This window comes from Monopterus albus, unplaced genomic scaffold (assembly GCF_001952655.1).
Source record: "Monopterus albus unplaced genomic scaffold, M_albus_1.0 scaffold12.1, whole genome shotgun sequence".
Lineage (NCBI taxonomy): Eukaryota > Metazoa > Chordata > Actinopteri > Synbranchiformes > Synbranchidae > Monopterus > Monopterus albus.
In genome coordinates, this window is record NW_018127892.1 from 5,345,411 (window position 1) to 5,358,014 (window position 12,604).

The 12,604-nt window shown below is 40.0% G+C and overlaps 1 protein-coding gene across 2 annotated transcripts in view; it reads left to right on the plus strand.

Moving 5' to 3' along the window:
- Positions 1 to 5,908: 5,908 nt before the first annotated feature.
- The window catches only part of adra1aa (adrenoceptor alpha 1Aa), a 12,024-nt gene continuing 5,328 nt past the window's right edge, over positions 5,909 to 12,604 (plus strand). Inside the window, exons 1-2 of one of the 2 annotated variants that reach the window (XM_020590309.1) lie at positions 5,909 to 6,062; positions 9,673 to 11,148. In XM_020590309.1, the coding sequence (XP_020445965.1) occupies positions 10,251 to 11,148 (898 nt within the window). In that variant the 5' untranslated portion in view covers positions 5,909 to 6,062; positions 9,673 to 10,250. The remainder of the gene's footprint in view (positions 6,063 to 9,672; positions 11,149 to 12,604) is intronic. The other variant, XM_020590310.1, reaches the window with a different exon arrangement.

The following is a 12,604-nucleotide window of genomic DNA, read 5'->3' on the forward strand; positions in this document are numbered from 1 at the left end:
TTCTAGTTTAAGGCCATACTATTGCTCTCTGGAGGGATATAAGCCCTAAAATCATTCATTAGTGTTTCATATGCTTGTTGTTTTTCACTGAATCATCATGCATTACACTGCACTGAGTACTTGCGTTCAATTTTATGATGCATATTTGAAAACATGTCCAAGCCTGTACAAGAAATAAAGTCTATAAATCTGCCATGCGTACAACTGGACTTTATCATTGTATTAGGGAATGAAACAAATGTATATTCTCTTTTTATGACCACTTTAAAATGCATCACTATTGGAATTTGCAGTGTATAGATGTGGGGTGCCTATACCTCCCATATATTCTATGTCCTCTCATCCTTTTTATACAAAAGAAAACCATTAATATAAGCCTGCTGAAGTAACTAAATATGTGGATATCTTACGTGTGCATGCTGCAATCTTCACTGTACTTGTTAGTTAGTGACAATAACAGGAGTAAACCTCACCTTTTCCTTTATTGCTGATGCCAGCTTCTTACTAATATCTCACTATACTGTGTGACTGTGCTCATTAGCCAACACTAAGGCTGCGTCACTGTTGCGTGTTCCTCTGTCTGCCAAATATTCCCCTATTTCTTATCTGTCCTGTATCCTCACGTAAATGTTCAGTACCTACACTTAGCGTCATTGCACAAGCTGTTTACCCTTCCTCAGTCTGAATTTAGAAATGACTTTTAATTTATCTGCTCCACAGCCTTGATACAATCTACAAGGCTGGATAAATCTGCAGTCGCTTTACATTCATAAATTCAAAATGAATGCGCTCAGAAACACACCACTGATGGAGTCATTTATCTGAAGGTAATCCTGGTGCCTCATAAGACATTACTTCACGCATTATCTAGGTGAGTGTCTTTTTTGCTGAAATACACATGAATTCAAAGAGTTCATTCAGATTTCCCTGTAAAATAAGGCAGTGCACTTCACTGTACAAATAACAATGCAGCTCAAGTGACATCTGGAGTTGTGATTAATTCATCAGATGATAGGCAAGCCTGTCACCAATCAGAGGGGGGGCACAGTGTGTTGTCATGTTAGATAATCCCTGCCACCAGACCACACTGACTGCACAGAGGAGCACCAGAACAGCTATGCACACTGAGCCCCAAAGGCGTGCGTGTGTGTGTGTGTGTGTGTGTGTGTTTGTAAGTCTGTGTGGTAAGAAGACAGCAGCAGTCACCTCCTTGTAACCCCAGGGTATGACATTGAACATTAAGGGAAGAGCATTTAGGCCATAATTAGAGTCCTGTTTATACTGAAGTTCCGTTTGCAGAGATAATTAGGTCTGTCTTCATTACAGCAATTGCAGATAGCACGACGACTGGAAACCAGTAGAAGGCCCAACTATTTATACCATCATGCAATCCTCTTGTAGCTCAGCTTTTTTAACTTTTAAAAGCCCCAGGTTCCAGAAATGATCAAATGTGGCATGTGGGTGGCGCACATGTGCTGCTCAGCAACAAGCTTTTCAAGAACTGAAATAAGTTAACAGAGACTAATATCATTTATAATTTTAGACTCATTAAGCCACATGTGGAGGAAATTAAGGATTGAGTGGAACTGTGGTTTTACTTGTATGTGTGCTCATTTATTGAACATCTGATGAACAATGATATGTGTAGGTGGAATGTGGGCATTGATAACGTACAGGAAGAGGTTCCTCTCTGTATTTATTATTAACCACGCTAGCATCACGACTCAATGGAAGGCAGAGTCTCTAAAATAGTACTCACAATCCCTTCAGCTCCAACTATACTTTGTGATTAGTGCTAGTTAGCAAATGTTAGCATGCAGACACACTAAACTAAGATGGTGGACATGGTAAACATTACACCTGCTAAACACTGACATGTTATTGCAGTTAGCAGGTGAATGGAAGCCTTGTTACTAACTTACCTTTATTACAGCCACCACATTGCCCAAATAATATCAAGCTGATCCATCCTTCCATCCATTATCTATTCCATTTGTCCTGCAGAGGGTCACAGGGGTGCTGGAGCCAATCCCAGCTAACACTGGGTGAGAGGTGGGGTCCACACCGGGCAGGTCGCCAATATATCACAGGGCTGACATATAGACAAACAACCACATGCACTCACACTCACTCCTACGGGCAATTTAGAGTCTCCAGTCAACCTAAACCGCATGTCTTTGGACCGTGGGAGGAAGCTGTGCCACCATGCAGCCCTATCAAGCTGATGTAATAAAATGAACTTTTTAATGAGTTATGTTTTATTTTTAGGTGAGACTCTATAATATCTGTCCAGGGACTAAAGATGAAAAATAGCCTTTTGGCAGATTCTGGTGCATTTACAGTAATGTTTATTAATGTACACTGTCCCTGTTAAATAAACAGTTAAAGCAGTTTTTCATTAAACACAAACACTGACTGACTCCTAATCTGATTGCATAACCAACCATATCAGATTCATGTAAATGATTGAGGACAATACAGAGGACCTTAACAACTTTGATTGAACCACATTATATTTTTTCATCACTGAAGACTAGATGTACTTTTCATGCCAAACATAATGATGATGCGATGTATAATACTTTGCTCAGACCATTGCAGGTACTGCATATCAAGACAGTTACAGCAAGTTACAAAAATAAGTCTTCTAATTCTGTCCCTTGCTACGTGAATCAGGTGGGTTTTCTTCTTCTTCTTCTTCTTCTTCTTCTTCTTCTTCTTCTTCTTTAATCTTTCAGCATTTCAGGTGTTAGGCTCAGGTTGGCTGCAACAGTGTGTGGGTGGACAGCTAACTGCTGCAGGGCACTCCACATGAAGAGCTTCATCAACATGATGACCAAGTCTATTGCCTTTATTTCATGATGTCAAAATAGTTTCGCCCTTCAGCTTATAAAAAAACCCAGAGCGGCTCAGTGGCTTGGAGAAAATGATTACGATATGACAGATAAAGTAGCTGTTTCCATTTTGGTTATGCGTGCAAAATGCTAAGCATTTTCTGTTTTGTTTGAAAGCTGTGTAGGCTACAGTACCATTTCACGGTTGCACGAACAAATCCGCGCCCTGCAGCACAGTGTTCGCTGTTTGCATTTACCTGCTTTATTTGGGGAGGGGGTCTTGCAATTAAGACGAATGTCACTGTAAATGCCAACATTAGTGTGAATAGTTGGCTCAGGTTTGTTGTCTCACTGATGGGAAATGTTTCTTCCAGTGCAGATATTGATTTCAGTATCTTTTGAACTCAGCAGCCCGCCTCACTGCATGGGTGGCTCAGACACGAAATTGCTTTTCCAACTGGTCTTAGACTTGGATCGAGTGATAGACCTTAAACAAATGCAAATGCAGAGAAATCAGCAAGCACGGGAGAAACACATAGGTGTCATTTCACTGCCTAATTGTTTTATAACAGTTTTTAAAGCTTAGGATTAGGTCATTGACTTGTTTTAATGCTTTTATAATTACCCCAAAATTGATCTGTTGTTGCAGTAAATATTTTAAAAGTGTCACTGTCTGTGTCAGTGTGAGGCAATCATGCGTGCATGCAATAATGAACCATAATCCCTCTAAATGTTAGGATAATTGTCATCTAAATTGCTGTGGAAATCATTTTAAAAGACACTCCATTTGTGACATTTCCTTTTATTTAAAAAAATATCTATTTATTGTGCACACAAAATATTTATGTGACTCAGTGCCTTTTGATGATGTGAATTTAACTGATTTTTAAAGAATTTTGCGTAAACATGACAACTTAGCTTTGTCCCCAAGATATAACAGCAGGTGAAATAACACAGAGATGAAAGTCTCACCAATGAGAATCTGTACACAGATGGGTTTAACATCACTGGGAGCCAGCATCTGCCCAGGTTAAAGCCTTTGTACATCCAACTGGAAAAACAACGAATACACCAACTGGCTGAAGCAAGGATTTGCTTGTAGTGCGAAGACAAAAAAATAAAAAAAATCTATGTGCTGCAAGCTGCAATGTACTATGCTTATTCATGTGTGCTTGTGGGTGTGTTAGTGCGATTGTTTCTGTTTCATTGCTTAATCATAGCTTAGATTTTTTACAAGCACTGGCACAGAATAATAATGTTCCTAGTGAAACTGCAGTGCCAGATAAATTGCATCTGACTGTTACACCTTTGTCATCTTTGTCATTAACGTGCACTGACTAAGTTACACAACAGATAGACCAGCGAGTCTTATAGACAATAGCCTGCAGGATATGTTACGCTCATACTGTACATTAGTAGTTAATTCTGTTCAGAAGACAAAGATCTTTAAGACAAGACGTCACTGACTGACATAATAAAACTGTAAAAGAACTACAGTGTAAAACCCTGTAGTAATAAAAGATCATCTGTAGCACTTATATCAAAGCACTTATACTTGAAATAGCCTATATGTGATATTTTAATGTGCATTCGTTTATAGTTCTGCCGATAAGATTAAAAAAAGAAAATGAGTTAGCCCACAATAATTACAGTGCAATATATCATTAGTACTAGAACAAACAAGTAGGTATCAGAAAGGGGGACAATACGTCAGGGAATGGGAGGGTCAAGCCTTATCATAGAAAGAAATCTTACTGTTAGTAAATAATTACTGACAAAAGATACTTTTGAAAGTTATATAGTTATAAAGGGTTTTAAATATGGTGAGTTTTTATTGTCACTGTAGTATGAATGGTTGTCATTGCTGAGGAGCAACACATTAGTCAAAGTATGGGAATGAGGGTATGCCTTCCGAACTAGTTTAAGCTACAGTATGTAACTTAACATAGTGCAGCATGAAACTGCAAATCAGCCCACTCTGCTCAACCCATCACTCCCTCTCCCGGCTCCACTATGCTCTAGTATGCTCTGCTCAACCCATCACTCCCTCTCCCAGCTCCACTATGCTCTAGCACAATCTATGCTATCTATAGCCACGCTATGCCCAGCTCATCAGATATTTGTTGCTATGAAAATACAAGAAATGAGAATATAATAAAACTTATTGATCAAGCAGGAATAGTTGAAAATCTCTGATTGGTTACAGAAGTCCTGCCCAAAACCTTTAAGAAGCTAATATCTCTGCACTGCTGCCAGTGCTGTTCAATGAGTCTGTGTCGCAGGGGGCTTTGACAGCACCTCTCCACATTGAGACAAGTTTTGGAGCCAATTTCTACAACAAATATACCTATGTTTTTGTTGTTTTTTTTAAAGTTACATACTGTAGCTTTAAGTGTATGCTTTACAACTAGATGAGAGGAACAGTAAGTCCTAGGATGAAATCAAGGCAAAGCACTGAAAATATGGGAGAATGCTCCTTTGTTACCTTGTACTGTATGCAAGATGTAAACCAAAGCAGACCAGTGTGGTTTTAGCATTTTACTGGTAACCTTTATTATAAAATTTCCACAAAATCTAATTGCTCAGCAAGTATTTGATTACAAACACTTTAGACATAATTAGTCATTAAATCCAAACTAATTAAAAGTAACTAACCAAACCAAAATTTCAACGCAATGAGTTCTGAGAAGCTTTCAAACTAAGGTTCCGCAAGTCGTTCAGGTCTGGATAGACTGCTGTACCCTGCAGTTTGAAAACATCATCCGGATGTTTTAAAACTAAAACAATTAGACCCTGTGCTGCATTATCGTACAATCACTGCATTCTGTCGCAGTGACAGATGGCAAGGTGAGTGACGCTCGTTAATGAAACATTTCTGAATGAAAAGTAATTTTGGGTGGACAGTCACTGGTTGTGATGACGCACGGGGAGTGATGCTGAAGCTCGGTGAGGTGATGGGAGGATGAGGATGGCTGGTTGGTGGGCGGGAGGGGGGGGTTACACGCCGGGCTGGGGGGTGTTGAGTGGTTCGAAGAGAAAGCACTGAGTCATTTGGTGCTCATCATTATCTGAAGAGGCTTGGAGCACCTGAAGGACTCGCGATTATACCGGCAGATGTGAAGGCTCTCCATGATGAGCGCTCCACCGCCTCCCGGTGCGAGTCAGCTGCCACAACCGCCGTCCAAGCGCGGATCGGGCACGCCGTCTGGATGTGAAAATCAAAGTTAGGTGAGTCCCAGAAATTGGGCTTTTAACCGTTTAATTGAAGCATTTGAGTTGCTGTTTCTTATTTAATTGATGCGCTTCTTCATTTTCTGTCCGTGTGGTAAAGCAGACGTTGAATAAATCTCATTATTTCAGACCAAATGGGCCAGACTTTGGATAAGGACAAAAAAAACATAAATTAAAAAGAACAAGAATCATAAGAACCATACAAATTTAGTCTAATCTAGCGATAAATTTAGATGATGTAGCCGAAAATAGTGTATATTTAATTACATTTTAGTTTACGTAGTTAAATATAGGTGTAATTTATCCAGGTAATATGACTTTGTTTTTTTATAGCTAATTGTCTTTCCAGTCTACGGGAGTTGCCTTGTCTAATATAATGACACCGGGTTGCACTGATCTATAAATAGCTGATTTATATGATGCTGTTTCTGTCGCGATTGAATTTCTCTTCAGTTTCTTAATATTACCTTAAATAAAATGACAAATCATCTATTGATATGGAGAGAGATGCACTTTCAGGTCTCTAATGACCATTGACCATGACAAGTGCCCACAAGTCTCAGCCTCTGTCGTTTTATTAAGGTTGATGCCACTTTCCGTCAGGTGTCACCTATAATTCCTGCACAATGGACTAGAGTTATAGAGCTGGGATTTACCCCAGCGCACCAGTGAAGAGGTTGAGATTACATCTGAGCCAGAATGGATGTTTACTCCCGGCCAATTAAAATAACTGTAGAGGGAGGCTGCTTGTCCCCACCTGTCCTCATCATTACTGTGGATTCCTGTCCAACCCTGACCAGCTGCTACTTATCAAGCACATCGACATATTGTTGTGCCTGCCTTGCAAACAGCCATGAACACAACGCCTATATTTCTAGACTATTGTGTGGTGAAGCGATGTGCATGTAACAAGAAGAACGGCAATACGTTTAACAACAAAGTGAAGGTGAATAACTCAATGCCCCGAAGCAAGGCATGTAACCTGCAGCTCACTGCCACTGCTTGGTTTCGCCAGACAGCCCTCCTGATGCATGTTACTCTGAATAATTTTTGCTGGAACCAGTGTGCATTACTTAAGTGGACCGTCAGTATATCCATCCCAATCCTTACACTTCTACAGCTTAGTGAAATCAACAGGTCTTTTATAAGCTTGTCAGTTTTAATTACTCTCAAAACAAGTCGTTTTAATCAGGAGTTTCAGATTTATGATTATGATTAGGGTATGTGCTGAATGCATTAATACAATTTCCCCAACATGTAATTGGGTCAGCTGTGAGCACATACAAATTTCTTCTAGTTTGAACAATTTTTCTCTTATAAAAATCACAAACAGTAAACAAGATTACTAACCAATCCAGTCCTTTTCATCTCTTTATTGTTGAAATACGGTCATTGACCAGACTGTCATATACATTATAATGCTTTAACTGATAGGAGCATCTGCCAACTATAGTGTAATATAAAACTGACCCGAAACCTTTTCACATGATTGCATTAACAAGAAATTGTGTTGTGTCATTGCAACAATTTAAACAGTACAGCAAACAATTTGAATGCAGCATACACTTAATATTTTAGGCTGAGGTAACTTAATCTTTTTTACAGTGCAAAATGATGATGATGATGATGTAATGAATTCCTGCAATGCTCCTGTGGCTAAACATGTGACTTTTACTTTCATAATTACCTTTGAGGCACAATGCCAGCACAGGAGCGAACCTGAGACATAAAACTCCAACAACCGTGTTAAACAGCTGGACCTCCGGTGTAGAGCAGAGGTTTGTGGGGCGCAGAGAAAAAGGTCATCCAGTGGTTAATAGTGTGACGGGGAGAAATGGAGGAAAGGAGGGGGCTTAAGACTTGAGCAGACTGCATAATGCCTTTGTCCTCACCACTGTCGCGTGTTAAGCATGTTTGGCATGTTTGATGGTGTGAAAGGTGACTGGCTGCTGAACAAGAACAAGAATAGATAGATAGATAGATAGATGGATGATGGATAGATGGATAGATAGATAGATAGATGGATAGATAGATAGATAGATAGATAGATAGATAAAACACTTTTAAAGAGGGCAACTCAGATGAACTTTTAATTCAGTTTATAAATAAAACAGCTTAACAACATCCTAAAATCATCAGGATCATCTTAGGCTATCAATGTTTAGTTAAGGAGCATTCACATTATAAATGCCAGGGACATTGTATTCATGTCAAAGGACAGAGCCTTCAAAAAATACAATGAATTTGATGCATCAAGAGGGAACAATTCAGGTCCAAATGTGGGGCAGGTTTAGTAGGTGCTTATTATGCCAGAGACCTTTATTGCCACAGATACAATAATAAACACGGAGCATATCTGTTTTACATACTAAAAAGACGTGGTTAAATTTTGGCACGAAACTACTTGGTTAGGATAAAAACACACACCTCTTTTCTGTTGGAATGTTTCACGACCCATCCAGCACAGCCTCACCCTGACACTGACTTTTTCACTATATATCATGGATGTATTATGAGAGCTAGATAAGGTGCGGTCACTCAGCCATTATGCTAATTTTTCCCAGTGGCCACTAAACAGTACTGCAACAAAAATCCCCTTTCTGCCAAAAAAAAAAGCATTTTCTCCATAGATAAAAGAGACATCTGTAAAAACCACCGACAAGACACATTCAACAGCAAACAAGGCCGGATTTTAGTTTTTGTATCATGGAGGTTTAATCCATGGAGGTTTTATATTTGTAAAGCCTTTCAATTGCCTAAAGGAGTGGATTTTATTTTTGTGGCATCATGCCATTGTAAAGTTTATAGTCCGAGTGGGAAAACACTAATGAGCATGTGCACTGAGCTGGAGATGCAAATGTGAACCTGGCTGCTATGTATTTTTCAGTATTTGTTATTAAAAATAAAAAAAAACTTTTTGGCTGAGGTGCCAGCTGAGCCATTTCCATTCAAGTCACTGGGCTCCTGCTGGCTCTAGCTTCATATTTAGCATAAATTTATGAGTGCAACATCAGTATTCTCATGTAATGCTCCAAAGTGTCAAACTACTGAACTCCTTCAAACAATTCTGGAGCAAAAGCTCAATAAAACTACGCCTGAATACACACAGATCAATTAATGTCAAACCAACTGTATTGTTTGGACCTTTCACACTGTGATATTGATCTGTTTAGGGGAGGGGTTAAGCACAAGTTGAAGATCTCAGTTGAAATGGCAATAAAATAGCCAACTGAGGCTAATATATTGCTAAGTCTCCAGCTATTTTAGTTTGGCTCAATGTACGTCAATAGCATTTTAATTGTGTGATGTTTCCCAGACAATTCAGTCAAACAGGCAACTGGTCAGTCCTGATACTGGTTTCTTTATTCCTCAATCTCGCATTCTGTTTAGTCGATAAGCACAACACGAGGCTGTGGTCACATTGATCTGGCAGCAACTGTGCTTCAGACATTGTCTCTCACCCACAGACTTGACAGATGTGAGCTGAAGTAACATTGAAAAAACACCTGCAAAAGTGATACAATCGACAAAACAAGGATGAATGGTTTACTGTGTGATTAATGGGTCAGTTTTCTCAAAGCAGATTCTTCTGTCTGTCTTTTCACAGGCTCTAGATGCTGATGTGTAGACCTACTCCTTTCTATGCTCAAGATGAAACTGCTGCGCGTACTAGACAGGAGGAACATGGATGCTGTGTGCTGTTCACCTCTCATCCTGCCCACGAAAGTTGTGTCTCACTCCACGGTTTAAGACAGCAAACCTGAACCTTTTGAGTCCAAAGTCCTGTTTTTGGTTCAGAGAATATGCAACGATTTTTCTTGTCTATCCTGTCTTGAATGTTTCTAACAGTGTTTTTGTGCCAGCTGCATAATAACACTCAGTTTTAACATCAATAACATTTTCAAGATGGATGACCTGATTTCAGTGCAGTAGGTTTTGCTGGCATATATTATACTTGTCTCTCAGTGGTTCTGCATGCATCCTGTAGTTTAGTTGATGCATTGCCAACATAATGGCTCATTTGCCATATGCATCAACATTCAAACTGTGTTTTGACAAGACACAGTTAATGTGATTATTAGTAAAATGGCATTATGAGAATGCCCTGATGTGCCCTGTCTCCTGTGTTACAGTCTACTTTTGCTGCACAGGACAGTGTCAAGCATCAGTGTAGTATTGGAACAGATGATTCCTGTGCTGGACAATATGACCCCAGCACCTCTGATACAGAACTGCTCCAACTGCAGCCAGGTTTTTGTCCCAGAGCTCGATGTGGTCAAGGCTGTGGTTTTGGGCTTGGTGCTTGGTGTCTTCATTGTGTTTGGAGTTGTGGGAAACATCCTGGTAATCCTCTCAGTAGTGTGCCATCGGCACCTGCGGACAGTCACACATTATTTTATTGTTAATCTGGCAGTGGCAGACTTGCTGCTGAGCTCCACCGTACTACCCTTCTCTGCCATTTTTGAGATCCTGGATCGCTGGGTGTTTGGACGGGCCTTTTGTAATGTTTGGGCAGCTGTGGACGTGCTCTGCTGCACTGCCTCCATCATGAGCCTGTGTGTGATCTCTGTTGACCGCTACATTGGAGTCAGTTATCCTCTGCGTTACCCAGCTATAATGACAAAACGCAGGGCTCTGCTGGCAGTGATGGTGCTGTGGGTGCTCTCTATCATCATATCTATTGGACCTTTGTTTGGCTGGAAAGAGCCAGCACCAGAGGACGAGTCCATCTGCAAGATCACAGAGGAGCCGGGCTACGCTGTCTTCTCTGCTGTGGGCTCTTTCTACCTCCCTCTGGCCATCATACTGGCCATGTACTGTCGGGTTTATGTGGTAGCTCGCAGAGAAAGCCAGGGCCTGAAGGAGGGCCACAAGACCGAGAAGTCAGACTCAGAGCGAGTGATACTGAGGATACACAGAGGCAACACAACTGCATCAGAGGACGAGGCCCTTCGTAACCGCACACATTTTGCACTACGGCTGCTCAAGTTCTCACGTGAGAAAAAGGCAGCGAAGACCTTGGGCATTGTGGTTGGCTGCTTTGTGTTGTGCTGGCTGCCCTTTTTCCTGGTGCTACCCATCGGTGAGTATCATCATGTTGACCCCTTTAAGTGATTCCTAACTCTGCAAACCAGATGATGTCCAATTATTCAGTCTTTACTGTGTCTGTTTAAATGATGATGACTGTTCTAAAGGGATCCTCTGGCATGCCGAGTAGCACACTGGTTCACTTTGAGAGTTAGATGAGAAGACTGATATCAGTCATACCCAGAGGTGGAAAATAACTAAGTATATTCACTCAATTACTGTACGTAAGTACAGTTTTAAGGTATCTGTACTTTACTCGAGTGTTTTCATTTTTTGCTATTTCATACTACGACTTCAGTACATTCCAGTGAAAGGTGTTGCACTTTGTACCCACTACATTTGTGTGATCATTTTAATTACTTGTCAGGATAAAATTAATAAAACAAAATACAGTATAATCATAAGAATTTATTGATCCCCCATGTAAAATTCACAAGCTACCCAGTAGTATGCAAAGTACTTCAGTTAGTTAGCATTAGCTCCATCTTTGCCAGCTGCAACATTAAATGTAATGCACACAATAATGCTTTAATAATTACCATCCAATAATATAATATATATTAATGTAAAATGTGGCATTCTGCATAATTACTACTTTTACTTTTGGTACTTTAAGTATATTTTGATGCTGACACTTTTGTACTTAGGTAATATTTATTGATGCAGGACCTTTACTTGTAACAGAGTATTTTTATACTGTGGTATTGTTACTTTTATTTAAGTAAACAGTCTGAGTACTTCTTCCACTACTGCTCATATGTGCATGGTAAATATAGAGCTACAGCCAGCAGCCAGTTATCTTTGTTGGCAATCGGCACATATGGTTACCAGAGCCAGGCTAGTTGTTTCCTCCTGTTTCTGGTCTTTATGCTAAGCTAAGTTAAACTAACTGTCTCCTGTCTTCAGCTTCATATTGAATGGACAGATATGACAGTGGTATTCTAGTCTAACAAATAAAACAAGTTCATGTCACTATTCCATTAATGATGTACAGGATGGTGGTTGACCTGCTTTTAAACTTTTTCATGAATAATATCTAACTAATTTAAACCTGGTTCATATATTCAATCCCCTGCACTCACACACGAGTCAGATCACTTTTAGAAGGCTAGATTTAACTTCTGCATTAATCCATTTTACAGGTCCATTCAACAATTTATGCCATCATGTGGTTTTTAAGTGCTGTAATAGTTTGATGCTGTTAATTGAATTGCTTCTCTGTGGTGAGGACAGTGAATTTATTGTGACTCAGACTAGCCTTCTGGCCTGTTGAACACCATAGTAAATGCTCAGACTCCGCCAGGTGGACACTCTATAAATAGACTCAATATTCTTTCAGGTCTCTGGCGGCCTGCAGCGGCTCTCCTGTCTGTAAACAAAGACTCAGAATTATATATTTGAAACACTGACCCCTGAATGACGTGTCAAGCCATTTCTCTGCTCCTTGCTCT